Source organism: Athalia rosae, chromosome 6 (genome assembly GCF_917208135.1).
Source record: "Athalia rosae chromosome 6, iyAthRosa1.1, whole genome shotgun sequence".
Taxonomy (NCBI): Eukaryota; Metazoa; Arthropoda; class Insecta; order Hymenoptera; family Athaliidae; genus Athalia; species Athalia rosae.
Genome location: NC_064031.1, coordinates 11,202,725 through 11,218,706, shown reverse-complemented (window position 1 = coordinate 11,218,706; position 15,982 = coordinate 11,202,725). Strand labels below are relative to the sequence as shown.

The window sequence follows — 15,982 nt, the reverse complement described above, 5'->3', positions numbered from 1 at the left end:
TTACGTATAATTTCTGTCCAATTAACTCCCCGGCACGTATACGAATTTCATACACCCTTAAATGTAAATATCTACCGAACAACCTACCTGGCTAGCTACTTTATACGTACCTGCATATATACACGTGTATATATATTTATACTTGTACGGAATGCGAGCTGGGAAATTATTTATTTTTTGTTCTAGTGTTTTTTTGCTTTCTATTCGTGGACTACTTTTCCACGTACGTACGTATAACATTTATACACGTTTTACATGAAATTACATAAATTACCGCTGAGTGGACATTTCGCTTTTGATGCTCGGTTTTTATTATACTCAGCCTTACCCGATATGACGAGAGGTATACGAGGGTGGAAAAAATAGATGGAAGAAATTTCACAAAAACGTCGTCGAAAAAACGGGGGAACAAAAATACACATACCTATATAATCTCTGAAGGTATTTTTGGTACTTCTCCGAGGCCTAAAACCAAAAGTTTGCGGTTGAATGTGCTTGCGAGGCACATGTGGCCCATGAGAGCTAATAAACTATTAGGAACAGCTCCGCGGGCATTATCCACTAAAACTTTTCTCTCCTCTTTTCGCAAAGTTCTTGTTTTTTTTTGTTTTTTTTCTTCTCAGTCAAGGCACAGGCGCATTTTTCTCATGACGAAAACGGTGTTAAATATTTTAAGAACAATTTAAGAGCTTCTGTATTCCTGTCGTGTTACGAGCTTCAAAATTTTACCCTCCTATTTATTCATACAGATGTTAAAAATTACCCCACGACATCGGCTGAACTTGCAAAAGTATTTTATTCACACGAAAGGTAGTTTGACGTTAATTTTACAACCTTTTTCCCCACTTTTCTCTTTTTCTCATAGAAATCTGTGATAATCATCATCCGTTATTTTCCAAAAGAAATCTCTGCGTCGATTATCGAACTTTCCCGAAAAAAGGAAAAAAAAAAAAAGTTTACACCGCAGTTTGTTTTCGTTGTATCTTTTTTTTTTTTCTTATTATTGTAATTTCACGTTATATACGTGAAATTTCCGTCGTTATACGGATAATTGACGGCATTATATGAATTACAGTGTATATGTTAAAAGCGTCGGAAAATGAGGGCGTAGGGAGCAAGTGATCGATCAGTCAAACGGACACCTACAAGCGTAAACTGACTCGCATAGTTGAGGCGCAGGGCACGATTTTTAGTGTGTGTATAACAAGAGGCAACGCGGCGGTCCGAGGAGGTGAAAGGAGCGAAGGGGGTCGTTGAAAATTCTCGCGCGTATCGCGTATCGCGTCGGTGGGTTCCCCGGAGCACGGAAATGCGGGTAAAAATGAAAAGCGGACCCGCCATTTACGCCCGGCCACCCATCGGTCGCGTTGTGAAAAAGAGGCGATAAACCTAACGCACGCGGGTCGAGTGCAATCTGTACGTATCCGAACAACCCGATGACGTATGACGTTACAACTTTTACCGCGAAAACTCGAACGTTGCGTGCCGATAATTTTTCGACTCGTTCTTTTCCCGCCGCATTTTACTGGATTTCGTAATTCGAGAATGAAAAAGTTATGGCTGTGCATCTGATGGAATGAAAATTAATTTTCACAAAGTCAACCTCGTTTGAGCGGTGTAAGTTTTTCGAAATATGAAGAACCGCGCAATCGGTTGAGGTTGAAAACTTGAGCAGCTGTTCGCCCGTATTATATGATGTTCGATGAACGACTTTTCTCAACTTTACTCGTTAGGTTCACACGCGCACTTGAACTTACCGTGAATTTAAACGCGCGTCATTAGGTCCTTTGGAATTCCGATAAACTTAACTACTTGTAAAACACGTGAACGGATGACGCGTGTACGAGAGAACATATTCGCCCGATAACCGGTATAAGCGCTCATGTGATACGGCGAAATTGGATCGTCGTTTGGAAACAATAACGAATTAACAATTTTGTGGATACACCCCAACAGTGATTTAGTCAACTAGTTATTAGAACAATTTGCGTTTATGATACACACGCGGTTAATTTCTTTGATAACGTATTATTCCCCTGTGCGAATTTGAAAGCGTTTCCGCAGTGGCGTTCTCCCGTATAGTTTCAGCTCACAATCAGTTTTGTTTCGTCTCTAATATTACATACGCGGCATTTCCAGCTGTTTTATATGCTACCCCACAATCCGGGTAATTGTCATTTTTTATAATTTTTATATTCAGTTGGAATTGAAGGAAAAAATAAATTCCCACATTCTCTACTTACCCATACGCACGCGACATGGTGCATTCCGTTACGTTCGCTCCGCTGATCAAAAAAATATGATGAAGTTATATCTGGATGAAAACCAAAAAGAACCAAAAAACCGAATACGTTGACATTAAAAAGAAATTGGATCTTCTCCTGGTTCACCTATGTATATACGTATACATGTGTAGTCAAAGCTCCGATATTTTGCTTTTTTGAAAGCGATTTTATTTGGGCGTAGTAGGGGTAAGAGGCGGTTAACTTAAGCAAATGTATATTTTATTATTGTAGGCCTGATCGGTGCCCCCGGGTTGTCGCGTACAAACGTACGCGTATAAATAATATATACGTACATATGTGCCTACGTATACGTATATGTATACTCGTGTGGCATATCCCGTGGGATATTCACGGGGCTATGCGCGACCCTCGCGGGAACAGCTTGTTCGGCAGATATAACTTCCGGTATAGGAGCGAACTTTAAGAGACAATCTTTATGGTCCGGGTCGAACTACTTCATACTATAACTGCGCGTGCACGGGGGGGGGGGGGTTCATATGTATACACCTATCTGGTAACGTATACCGACGTACCTACACAGAGGGTAAAAAGTATCCAGGAACCGCAGGAGAATTGCGGAGGGCCACGCGAATCTTAGGGGAACACTTTAAGCGCTTTAAGTACTTTAAGCGTGTCGATAACTGGTGCCAGAAAACTTTTGCGATAAAAATACATTCAATCCACTAACTTTGCGGCGTCACACTCCGTTCGGTGGTTTACTTACGGGACGATTTGTCGCTGCATAACTTTCCCTTACATCTTCCATCAGGAGAAGAGCGGGGGGAGGGGGGGGGGCAAAAAAGTGAAAAAAAAAAAAAGAAAATTTACCGTCGAGATTTATAACGAGGGATGACGGGGTACGGCTGAGAAGAGAGAGACGCTGAAAAGTATGAAACGAAGGAATCGAAACAAAGAATTGTAAAAGAAATGCAACCAAATAAAGAAGCACTTCTGTGAAAGATTTGGAAAAAAAAGTTCAACGGTAATCTCCGAATGTCCGAATGTTTCGTCGGTTCGATGATCGTCGCTGATATGAAAGTATAGATGCCATCGATGGAATATAAATTTTCGATTATATCGTCGATCGATATATTTTACTGAGCGTATACATTAGAGCGTACTACGGCGATAATTCGCCGTAGCAGGTAGAGCATCTGCACGGGTATCGTATAGCAAATTCATAGTCCATTAATAAGCTTGTATTACCGAATTGGCGAATATTCTGTAAATATTTTCACTGCTTGTGAACGAAATTTGATTCTGCCCCGGCGTTTGTACAGGTAGACCAGAAATGTACACCCCGGTTCAATACCGTACAGATGCACCGGTTTTGCGTCATGATTATTCCAACGGACTCTCAATATCGCGGTACGGTTATAACCTATTGATTTCTGTGATAGAAAGCAAAATTTGAATCCTTTCGATATGTTCCATTTCGTTAACCGTATTCAGTGGTTATCCTTCAGACCCCCCTCTTCTCCTGTACTCCGATTGAATTCCGCTAAATTTTACCATGTCGAGCTTTATCATGATACCATGATTGTAAATTCGCGAACATGAATTAGGGTAAGAAATCGATTCAGTGAGTAAGTGGGGATCGTTCGGTATATCTTTCATATTATTTCCCGCGTCAACGTGATACTTCGTCGTTGATTTGACGTCCGTAACCGTATAAATATACGATCGATCCTGTCGGTTGCGTAAAAATATATCGGCAGCGGATAGGAACTCGAGTAGAAAAGCCATATGTTCCTCGCATGGGTGTATAAAATAACCAGTATGCACGGGGAGTGTACGTATACGAGCGCATACGTGTGTGTGTGTGGGGGGAGGGGGGGGATCGGATCGGTATTAGTTGGGTGCGATGGGGAGTCGAAAGAAGGTGAGAAAAGGATCGATCTTGTCTCGTTCGTATAGTAATATATCTTGGCAATACGTCCGCTATTACGTACGTCGGCCAATAAGAAATGATATTTCCAAAGGGATATGTTTCTATCTTTATGTATATTTTCTCACCCGCGCCCGTATACGCGATAGCCGATAAAAAAAAGTACATAAATTATTTTCATTTCCTATACTTACCGACGTGAATTGCAGTTGGATAGCGTCATTCGATCGTGCGTGTATGATAATGAGAAAAGGGGAAAGCGGATCGGATTAACGGTTAATTTTTTTCCCCCCTCTTTACAACCCCATCGGAAGCTTGCCAGCTTACTTAGACGTAAGTATACAGCCATTATTAGTAGACACTAAATTCAAATACGCCACTGATTCCCCGCACTAAAATTCACTGCCCTATAAAGGCAGTCGTATAAATTCAGTTGATGCGACAGTGGCTCAGGGAAAATCGGTTTACGAGATGTGAAATAGTTTCGCGATTTTTTTTCTTTTTTTTCTTTTCGGAAGAAAATAGCCAGAGGTTAGTAAATATTGGAAAACGAACTATAAACGATGTAATCTCAGACTGCGTATGGATCAATTCGGTTAACGAGTCTATCGACTGTTGGTTGTCTGTAATTTTTCCGTGGGTGTTTGAATTTTGAAGAAGATCTAAGTTGACTGGAAAATTTATACGCTCGGCGAGTGAAATACTTACCTTTGAAAATACTGCAGACAAAAAAAAATATGAATATTTGAAAGTTATCCATCTTCGAGGATCTCTACGACTCCCGGGGGATTCGCACGTGTCACGCGTAACTGTAGATGGTGTTTTTTAAATTATTATCCATTAATTTTAAGTCTCCACTTTCAAGTCACGTTTCATTTTTCTTTTTCAGTTTTTTCTCCTGCCTCAACCTCGGTCTGATATTTCTTATTACTTTTGCGCTATCTCCTTTTTTTCCATGAACGTTTTGCACGAATGATCCATTCGCTGTTCGACGAATTGGCACAATATCGAATGAAGATAATCAGTCAATTAGTTTTACGTATTTCCATCTTTTACTCGTCGATGAAGAATTATTTGAACACTCGAGCAACGTTTAAATTGCAGGGGGATATCGGGATGCGTCGTTGTTTTTATCAGCTTCGAAAAACTCGGCGGATTCGTGAGGTTTTTTTTTTCTATCGATAGCTTCTTTTGCAGAATTCAATTCAGTGTCACCAAGATAAAAGAATTCCGAGAGAAGAATTCACCTGATTTTCTCTCGAAACGAATGATGGAAGACTCACGTGGCATTGGTTGCTCATCAATCACAAACGATTGGTTCCGCAGTGACTTCTTCTCAATGAATCGAAGCCCGAGGAAAATCAAACGCTTTTCAATCAATGCCTTCAGTCGGCGATAGGATTTTCCCCCCGTACAAATGCCTTGTCGATTAAACTTCAGTCATCGCGATGATCGTCGGTCGTCGTTACTCCTCGAGTCGACTTTTTTTCATCCGTATCGTCGAAAGGTTTTCCGACGTACGTGATTAATTTTCACAGTTCGTAAAGTTCTCCGCTAAATTCTGCCGTTGAATAAGTGATAATCGTGTTACGGTGAGCGTCGAACGATTTCATCGGCGCGAGTCAATCATCGACCTCAGACACGATGAAATCGTGTCACGGAGTAGCCTTCACTGTTCAATTACGGTTGATCGCCCGCACCTTTTCCTTCCGAAAAAAAATACGGGCAGCCAAGTTCGTGTAACTTCTGATTTGGGCGAGCGAAATGTTGGGATGAAATGGGGGAAGTGGTAACGCTGTAATACAACCGCTGGCGAAGCTCGAAAAAGCTCACGTTCTTTCACCTCTCCCCGTACCCCAGGTGGCTTTCATCCGGGGTCGTTGAGGTCAAGGGTGGCGAATCGGCTACACGTATAAGTTCAGTGAACGCGGTTCGGCGAACGACTGCCCAACTATCCCCCAATACACGAACGAAGCGGACGACCCCCTTGTTTTCAGAGTTTGCGCGGCATTCCCGAGTTTGCGCGTCAACGAGCATCACCTTCAAGAACCAACGGGTGGTGAGAAGAATTGATCGAATATTCTACCGAGGATCTAAACACCGAGACTTTCAATTTTCTTTTATTTATTTATTCTTTTTTTTTATATATCTTCGGAAATTTCACTTCCATAAGATGATCCGTTCGTTTCATTCTAACTGCGGGAAACCTTGTCCTCCGGTCCGCTATCGTTTTGGTTGCTAACCTGTAGCTAGAAAATAAAGTCCGAGTGGCTCACGAAAATATAATAATCGAGCGTTGCCCTTTTTCTTCTCTCGCAATTTTATTAATAGTAGAGAATTGTTGTTTTTTTTTTTTGAAAACTCTTTGCTGAATGCTCTGCTAGAAATAGTATTTAGATGCGGTGCAGTAAAAGCTCTCGGTACAAACGTCACTCGATTTTCCATTCTCCCTCACCACCTGGAATATACCACTCGAATGTACTCCATACACCCCCTCCCCCCCCCCCCCATCCAAGAAAGCTTCTCAGCTTATTTACAATTTGTAGAAAAATTTGCCGGCAGCTGCCGTCCTTCTATATTGCAAAAAAAAATGGACGTATAAATTCGTTCAAGATAGAACGACTCGGATTCTCGTGACGACGAATAAAATTTATTTTAGGAAAATATGTAGTTTATATTCAGGGTAAACTCTTTCTTGATGCGTTTCTGAGTCATGACACTCAAAACTCGGGCGGAGGAAAAACAATCACGTTCGAGCTGCTCGAGAGGAGCGAAAATGGGCATTTTCGTTACCCTGTCGAAGAAACTAGTTCGTTCATTATTACTTACCTGCGTATGAATTTTTTTTTTTTTTTGCCACCGGGAGAGCCGCGTGTGATTCATTATCCGCGTATCATAGGAACATACATAGTTGAGATGGTATCAACTGTCTCTCCGCGTGCCTACGTATAGTTTCAGCCAGTTTGTCTAGGAACTTACAGGGTGTATTAGTCGATAGGCTTAATATTCGCGAGATTGCGGTTACCAAAGTACCTAGCTACCTGGTCTGAAGTAAATTGCTGTGCAGCGGAGCTTCTAGTACAGATTAGGTATCAAGTAGTTTGAGAGCTCTTCGAGCGATTCAGCAGCGTTAGATCACTCAGCGACGGTGGTTATCCATCCACATTTACGGGTGAAGGTTCGATCCCGAATTCCCCATAACTTAATTACATGTACGCATCAACCTTACTCATAGTTTCCACGTGGTGAAGATTTATTCCGGAAACTGTATCGGTGTCTAATCCGACCCAAGATCCGATGCAACTAAATAATATCAGAGAGTGGGGGAAGATTTTTCCATCAACCATCACGGAGCGAAGTTTTCATGGTTACAAAATTGAGGGAGGGTCGAGGGGAAGGTGATACTATAATCGAGGAGGGGGATGAGCAAATGAAATAAAAGGCAAGAACTGCATCTTTTTTTTATTAATTTGTATATTTTATTAATTTTTTTTTTCTTTCTTTCTTTCTTTCTTTCTTGCGTTAAATTTTTTTTTCAGTTCTTCGATAAAAAGCAAATGGTCACAAATTTTATTTTTCATTGATTAATTTCTATATTTCATACATTATAATTATGTACCAACATTCGCACACTCAACACATCAGGCGTTATACGTATCATGATCAGCCCGAAGTGGAAACATACGATGTTAATTAGTGACGAGCTTTGCGCGACGTTGCGAGAACGGAGCGAATAAAATTTGAAAAGGAAAAACTGAATGGAAGTTGGAGAAAAAAAAAATTTCTAGATTATTTCCTTTTATTCATCGATTATCTTGAGTTTGATAATTGTTCGAAGGTTTTTTTTTTTTAGCGTCTCGATAATATATATGATTTATTTTACATTACACACATTTATATATTTCTTAGATGACAATAAATTTTGAAAATCACTAATTATGTTTTCGCATGTTTCCTAAAAATATATATATACATAAATATTCTTTATGTATATAGTTCATGGTAAATGTATATACATATTTATGTATACGTGTATGTGTGACATATTATTATTATTCAATTTTTTCCGTATATGAATCAGAGCTGTACAATCAATGGGTGATACATATAATATATATGATAACTATACATGATACATATTTTATGTGAGGATAAAACATTCACGCGTTCTTTGTTAGTTTTCCTTTCACCTACCACATTCACACTTACGATCGTTATGATTAGTTGCAAATTTATTACATACTATTTTACAGTTAATCGCGATACCTAAATATATTATATATCCAGATACATAGTTATTATATATATCAAACTTACATAATATTCGTCATTTAAAAAAAAAAAGAAAAAAATTTCAAATAATCGAATGCATGACTTGATAATCAGAGTTACTTTAAAAAACTTCCAAGCCCAACGTTACACTTAGTTTCATATATTAGATAGATATATATATATATATTTTTTCTGTTTCTTTTTCCTCCATTTTTCACTTTCTTGGTAATTTTTTTTTCATTTTCTTTTTCAATTTTTTCAAAGGATACTTTACTCTCACGTAATTCGTAACACTCTCAAAGCTATTAATTATATACAAATATGTTATTCATCAGCGAAATGATTCGTCGAGTCGATCGAGCCCTTTTATACATATTTGATGTAACAACAACTATATCCGAAGTAATAATGATTATATATGTATATATATAAATATGTAACGTACAATATCGTAGGTAATAATAATATGTGTATAAACAGCTAACAAATATATTCCTTTAAGATAATAAAAAATTGTCAGAATATAGGCCGAGAACATAATCGAAGCAACGGGATCAGAATAAATGACGCTACATATTTTATTAGGTGTTTCGGTGCTTCGATCACAATCAACTTCGACCGGACAAGAATAGTTGCGGTTCGTGGTAATTATTCGTATATTCATCACCATTATTATCATTACTACCGTGCAACATGACGCTAATTATATTCAACGCTGATACAGTTGAATAATAATTGATCGACGAACGAAGGTGGAAATATTATTTCATTTTTTCGGAGGTACGTAATTACCAATAAAATATTGCTCTCAATTAATTTCGAAATTCACGATATCATCCGAGTATATGTCAGAGCAAAAGGATTCCATTCATATGAATTAGTTTGTTCGAAAATTAAAAAATAGAGAACAACATTTTGAAATATACATATATACATCAAAGCTGGCAATCATACAGCAGTGAAACGATAAAAGAAAACTAGAAAAATTATCAAAAAGTGAAAAATAAAGTGAAAAAATAATTGACGTGCGAATTACTAATAAATACCTGCTGCTGTACGGTCAACATATATTGAAAATAAATTAGTCCACTTTTCGTTCGTTCACGAATCACAATTGTTGATTTTACAGCATCGGATACCTTCCCCCGCAGCTCGGATACTAGAGCGGGGGCTTTATTGTTCATCGTTTCGAAACGAAAATTCATCGGGTATGTCATGTATACCAGCTATATTACCTCTGTGGGACAGCAAAATGCTTGCAATGTTTCATTTCTTTCTTGACTTTTGATTTTTTCGTTTCCTTTTCTCTTTTTATGAATTTTTCACATACATCTGTTGAACGTTCATAGATTATTTATATTTATGTAGAGTTTTTAATCATTGGTTCATTAGTTTTTTTTTTTTAACTGACTTTACACAATAACATAGATATATGTGATTGGAATATATGTCTATATGTTTACATGAATATCTTTCAGACGTAGGAGAATGATAATAGTTTGTGAATTTTGATTGTTCATAATATATCTTTGGAGATTTTTTTTTTTTTAATCTTATTTTCATATTATATATATTCCTTCAAAGTATTCCTCGGTCGTTTCGAAACGTTAAACTTCACTAGTATACTCGTAATTATGTATCATTATAATAATAGTGAATATTGTTTTCATTCATTCCGCATTTTATTATACATTTGTTAATTAATTTATTTATTCAATGATTTTTTTAAATGTTTTCGAAGCGGGTTTTATTCAATCGTATGTTACTTGATCTGAATTCAAATATAATTTAATATTTGGTACTAGTATATAAACTATAGGTTCGGCATGATTAGCTATTAGACTAGTTAAATTCTTACTATTTCTCCCAGAACAAACATTGATAGGTAATTATAATACGTGTATACTTCTGTATAGGTAGTTTTTTATAATTTACCTTTTTTTTTCTTCTCTTTCTATGCAAAAAAGATCGCTGAGAATCGCGCTACGAGACGACGCTGTCATTCGCTTTTTTACCAATCGCATTTTGAATTTTTTAGGGTTATTCGGTCCTTTTTTCATCACGATTTTCACACCCTAATTATTGTAATAATAATTGTTCAAATTTTACTCCACACTTGCTACGGAAGAGTTTCAAATATCAATTCACTCTCATATTTCAATGTACAATAATTTCAATAAATTTGTAAGCAAGGTTATCTAAAAATTGGAAAAAAAAAAAAAAACTCTAATCGAATCAATCGATATTTTCATACGTCAGCTACGCGAATTTTAAGCTATCATATTCATAAGTATATATTTTAAACTTATGCATCTTTGGCGAAATATTTTTATTTTACCCTGTTTCGCGACATCTTCCACTCCTTATGTGCATCCCGTTATCGTAATCATAATATTCTGCCACGTTCCAAATTATTATTTCGTTCTTTTTTATTCCTTCGTATTTATCTCTCTTCGCAACTCTATCTACTGACTGTATCTATTTGTTACAGATATATAAGCTTCGCTCCGAAGGATTGATAATTCAATGAAATTAATAATTTCTCGTATTGTCGTGTCACATTTTCTTTAAGAATATGCCGACTGATTTCGCGTTACGTCCGAAGGTGGAGGTCGGATCTTAATGGTTTTAAATATCGTCACACAACTTTGAAAACCACTATCTTTGAAAAAACGAAAATTTTTCTCCTCGCGCTGCGTTGAACGTGTCAGCATCCGATATCGTATTCAAAACCCAGTTTTCATAGTTCAATTTTTATCGATAGATTCGTAGAGAAATCTTTGGTGTATTCTTTGAGTTGATCAAAAGTTTCCACTTTGGTTTTTTTGTTTTTTTTTTTATCATCTTCTGTTTTTATCCTAACCAATTTTCACCGGCAGTCTAGTCAGTTTTAAAATTTTATTATCTACGTCTATATTATTACATCATTCGCTTACTCATTTTCACAATTTATTTATTCACACAGGCGCAATTTTAACGTTGAACTATCTAGAATTTGTAAAGATGACGATACTTGAAAAATATTACGTTTATATATATATGTGTGTGTGTGTGTATATATAATATATATATATATAATATTATTTATAACAGTGATTATATGCCTGTGTCGGTTTTAATATACATATATTTTTATTTATAGCGATAATATATTATCATTTTTTTTGTTTTTTACTCTTTTCTCATATGAGAATAGTAATATGAGTTTTTAACAGTGTTGCTGATTGACATGAGGAACCGACCCGACAATCGTTACTTTGTTTCGATGGTTTTTCACGTAACTCATGACTCGCACGGATCGTATTCTTCGGAATTCCTTGATCTGAAACCGAAACGAGAGATAGAAAAATGACACATGCATTTTATACTCGTCCCATACCAGCTGCAGCTGCCGAATCGCGATAAATGGTTTCAAAAAATTGGACTCACCTCTTTCTAGGCAATTTTTCAAAAAAGGGTTCCCACACCAGCGACGATACCGACCAGCAGTACAATCAAATCACCGGAAATCGAACTAGCCCCGTTACCTGCAACAATAAAAGTATAATTGAACGATTATTGGCAATCCATATCGGACTGGATTCAGTTTTTCGAAAGTTGTACATTCCGAAGTTCGATACAATAAGGTATCGATCCGCAGAGGATCGGTTATCGTGAGTCTTTTTCCTGTTCGTTTTATCATCGAACGCGACTAGCCAAGGCGGTATAATGGGGGACATGTTGATGAAAGATAAGTTTAGAAATATTGTAGAGTTAGGAAAAATCGAGATACCGTTAGAGGAAATTATTGTTATTGCCGATTGGCGAATATGCCGATAGTGTTCGGGCGTGCGGAGAGTATGGAGCAAAAAAAGCGACAAGAGGAAAAAAGAGAAAAAAAAACGAAAAACGAAAAACGAGACGTGAGATATAAAATTTTACGACAGCGTATGAACTTGAATTTATACGGACAGTGTGGAGGATAGTGCAGAAATATCTGCAGGGAGTTGGAATAATGGAGCCAAATAGCGGGGCGTGAACAGGAACGAGGAAAAAGAGGGATGATGCTCCGGGCTACCGAGGTGAGAGTGGTCTGAGAAGAAAGAAGGTTATATCAACGCTTCATTGTCGCGACTTTATGGAGGAAAGCGTGTTTCTTCAAACCCAAACACCCTCGAAGAATTTCTATTTCACGTTCTTGGCGTTCCCTCGAACCGGCTTCCCGCAGTTTCACCGTGTCCTTTATTTTACCACCTTCTTCTCCTCCTCCTCCTCCTCACCCTCCCCCCGCCCCCAGCCCTTTCGTCGGTCAAATTCTCCACCTTCCTGCAATGTTGAACACGGATCACCTCCTACGATGCAATGTTACATCTCGTGTGTCTCGGAAACTGAACTCCGGGTCTTATTTACATCGGAATCAGTTTAATATTATCACACGTTCTTCCTCAGCCTTTTTCGAACTCATGTTCACATCATGGCCACAGAATTCGGTAATTCGATAACATCCGCGGGGGTTGTTCGGCAAATTGTACTTATTGTAAATTTTTGAGTTCAGGAGTGCGAGTAGTCTATTTCGCACGCGCCAAATTTTCTAGTTTGGCACTCGAAGTGTACCATTCGAGAGGTGGTACTGTCATGGATGGACCAAAGTCGAAACAGCTGTTTACACAATTCGAACCACCCGAAGGTCGACATCGACCGAATAACCGTCTCTAATGAGTACACAGCGAGTCGACAGCTGGCAATGTCACACGACACTAATGCCACGAGTAATTGTATCAAGAATCTCGTATCGAGATTTTTGAAATCGTATTTTTTGGCTGAAATCATCATCCGAAAACGCAGCAACTCAATTGTCAATTGTCAATCAAAGTTTGATAGAGCTCAAAATTGCGCTGTAAATTTTTCGTTGAAAACAAAAGTCAAAAATGCAAGACGGTCAGATAATTGTTGCGAAAGGTTTCGCATCCAACGTCAAGTGTATTAGAAAAACAAAAAAGGACGTGTCACCGGATTAACAGGGGAGTTTTTTTACCGTAGGAAGTTTTTCCCTCCTCCCTGGAACTTCCGGGTAGTTCTAGTCCATAATTTTCCCTCGGTAGTCTACGCGTTCCTATTTTACTTTCGCGATCTTTCTTTCCTCTTCCCATAAGAAATCCACTCGGGTGAACTCCGGGCAATACGCTGTTCCGACGGTCGAATGGAAAAGAACTTTTTATGACAACAAGACCCTAGAATACTACCGCACTTAGATTAGAGCCCTCTCGAGTGAAGTAGCCAACCAAGAAATGATCTATTCCCTCGTAATCTGAAGAGAGCATCTCCATTTTCATCCACTACTTGAAAAAATCCGTGCAAATTAGTCGAACCTGTAGGTAGTCGAATAATGGTATGAATGTTTTCTCAACTCTGCAAGTTCTCGAACGGAATGAACTTTGAATTAGATATCTTGATTCGCTGGTTCTTGAGAAATTATAACGACAAAATGGTGATTAGCAATCTAAAATTTATCCCCCCCCCCCGTAGTTACTCAATGTATCTAATTACAGGGATGGTAATTATAACCAGATAAGTAGTTATTAGTTTAATGAGTAGAGCTTGATGAGTTTGTCAACAGATTAAGAGCAGCCCGCTGCAGTTTCTGCGTTATAACAACTTCGGATTATGAAACATTGTTAACTTCCTCGGAACATGCAGTGAAACTGCAGTTGCAACTCTACGCACATAACGTCGGAGTCTTACGTGGTTGGTATGAGGCGACCATCGGTGTACGTGTACGTAATCGGCTAAAATTTTATCGCGCAGTGTCGTCGTTGATTCGTAAAATCCAGCTGTGAGCCGCATAATACGACATGTAGAATAGTCGGAGATTCACAAGCCACCGACGCCCATGTACCGTAAATCAATTACGTATTAGTCGTCGTAATTAACCCGATTCACTAATTAATTGAATCAATAGACGTATCGCCTCTACGCAAACATATATTTATACACATTACATCGTATACATTATGAACAAAATTTGTTGAATTAAATTCTAAAGCCGCCAACCAACCGGTGCGTAAAATCGCATCAAGGTTCAACCGATTTTCACCGGTTGTTCGATGGCTCGTTCGGAATCGACATCGCATAACGGCAACGAAAAGTGAGAAAAAAATCACGCCTATCTGTACGGATGGGTTGTGTAAAATCGGGCGGGGTAGACGGTGAAAATTACCCGGTTCAAAGTTCAAAAGGTGCCAGATCTCTTCGATTTTAATCTATATTTCAAAGCAACGACACCCGCGAAACCGTTTCATCCACGAGTTGCAGTCGGACTTATTTTGCATATTTTTGCGCCCTTAGGGACCGTTGATAGGGGTGTGCAGGGGGTGTACGTCCTTTGATGTCTTTGACGGATTAAATGATAGATACATATGTACGCACGTGCATACGTATATGCGTACATATTTGGCGTGGGTTATAACCGCAAGGTACGTGTAGCAAACTAAATGATAATTCACTTGAAATTCAGTGTAATCATACAAAGGCAACAGCAACAGCAACAGCAACAGCAACAGCAACGGCAACGGCAACGGCAACGGCAGTGAGCTCTGTACCTTGACCAGCCGATGTATAAATTGATACGCTACATCGACCGTAATTAATATGCGCACCGGTATTTTAATGATCCGGTTTAATTACCCGCTACGCGCGGTTAATTAGTCAAAATTTTTTTCTCAAATTGCTCTCTTTCTTAACGCGTACGTTTGTTCAATTTGACTCAAAAATTCAATCTATCACCGATGCAACGATAACATCTGAGATCCATACTCTACGATATAAAAATCCAGGAAATCTTTGGTTTTTTTTGGTTTTTTTGTACAGATTACATTCAACCGGTTTGAACATTCATCTTCGTTTTCAGATGACACGTTACTACCATCGATTTGACTATAATTTTATCCCACCCTTCGTGTAACTTGCTTGATTAGTTTTCATTCTCTTCGCATCGCCCTAGATTCACACGTTGATCAAAGAGCGTTGGACCATTAGTTTCAAGTACAGATAATAATTTCACCTCAAATCTATAATTTAACCCCAGGGTGATCCTACCGCATCCTTGTAATTTTTTCTCCAACTTGTTTCAAAAATTCAAAGGAATCGGATGAACGAGTGTATAATTTGTTCGAATATTTATTACGCGAACATTAACCGTAGTTTCGTATTTCCGATTCGGTATGAAACGTGTAATACAGCGAGGTAGTAAAGTTAAACTGTTCACGAAAGTTTGGTAGGTATATGTTGTACACGTATGTATGCGGTATTTAATAACCCGGGTATTGTGAGGATTTATATCATCATTCGAGTTACATATTTCTAGGGAGAGTTACGTGTCCGTCAGTTCGAAAAGTTCACTCGCTGTTTGTTCTTTTTTTTTTTTTTTTTTTTTTTTTTCATTCCGTGAGATTTTCTGAAGAGAAAACCGAAAGAAGCGTCGCAAACTAATTGGAACATAGTTTTTGCTTCTCATTTTGTGTTCCGAGTATATGCAGAGGTACGAATGTGTACATACATG

At 38.2% G+C, this 15,982-nt stretch overlaps 2 protein-coding genes and 1 long non-coding RNA gene across 5 annotated transcripts in view; 1 reads left to right on the top strand and 2 right to left on the bottom strand.

Annotated features, from left to right (window-relative positions):
- Positions 1-6,527, bottom strand: part of LOC105682972 — a 34,784-nt gene extending 28,257 nt beyond the window's left edge. Inside the window, exon 1 of one of the 3 annotated variants that reach the window (XR_002305482.2) lies at positions 4,882-6,522. Coding sequence is in view for 2 of the 3 variants with exons in the window: in XM_048656866.1 (XP_048512823.1) it covers positions 4,882-4,933 (52 nt within the window). In the remaining variant the exon portion in view is untranslated. Of the gene's footprint in view, positions 1-4,881 lie in introns of all 3 variants that reach the window. The other 2 variants (XM_048656866.1, XM_012395237.3) reach the window with 2 other exon arrangements.
- LOC125501368 overlaps positions 1-15,982 on the top strand; it is a 35,203-nt gene that overhangs the window by 9,908 nt on the left and 9,313 nt on the right. The window lies entirely within an intron of this gene.
- LOC105682979 overlaps positions 8,362-15,982 on the bottom strand; it is an 86,232-nt gene continuing 78,611 nt past the window's right edge. Inside the window, exons 5-6 of the mRNA XM_012395244.3 lie at positions 11,875-11,972; positions 8,362-11,767 (exon numbers count right to left, since the gene is read on the bottom strand). Of these exons, the coding sequence (XP_012250667.2) occupies positions 11,893-11,972 (80 nt within the window). The 3' untranslated portion in view covers positions 8,362-11,767; positions 11,875-11,892. The remainder of the gene's footprint in view (positions 11,768-11,874; positions 11,973-15,982) is intronic.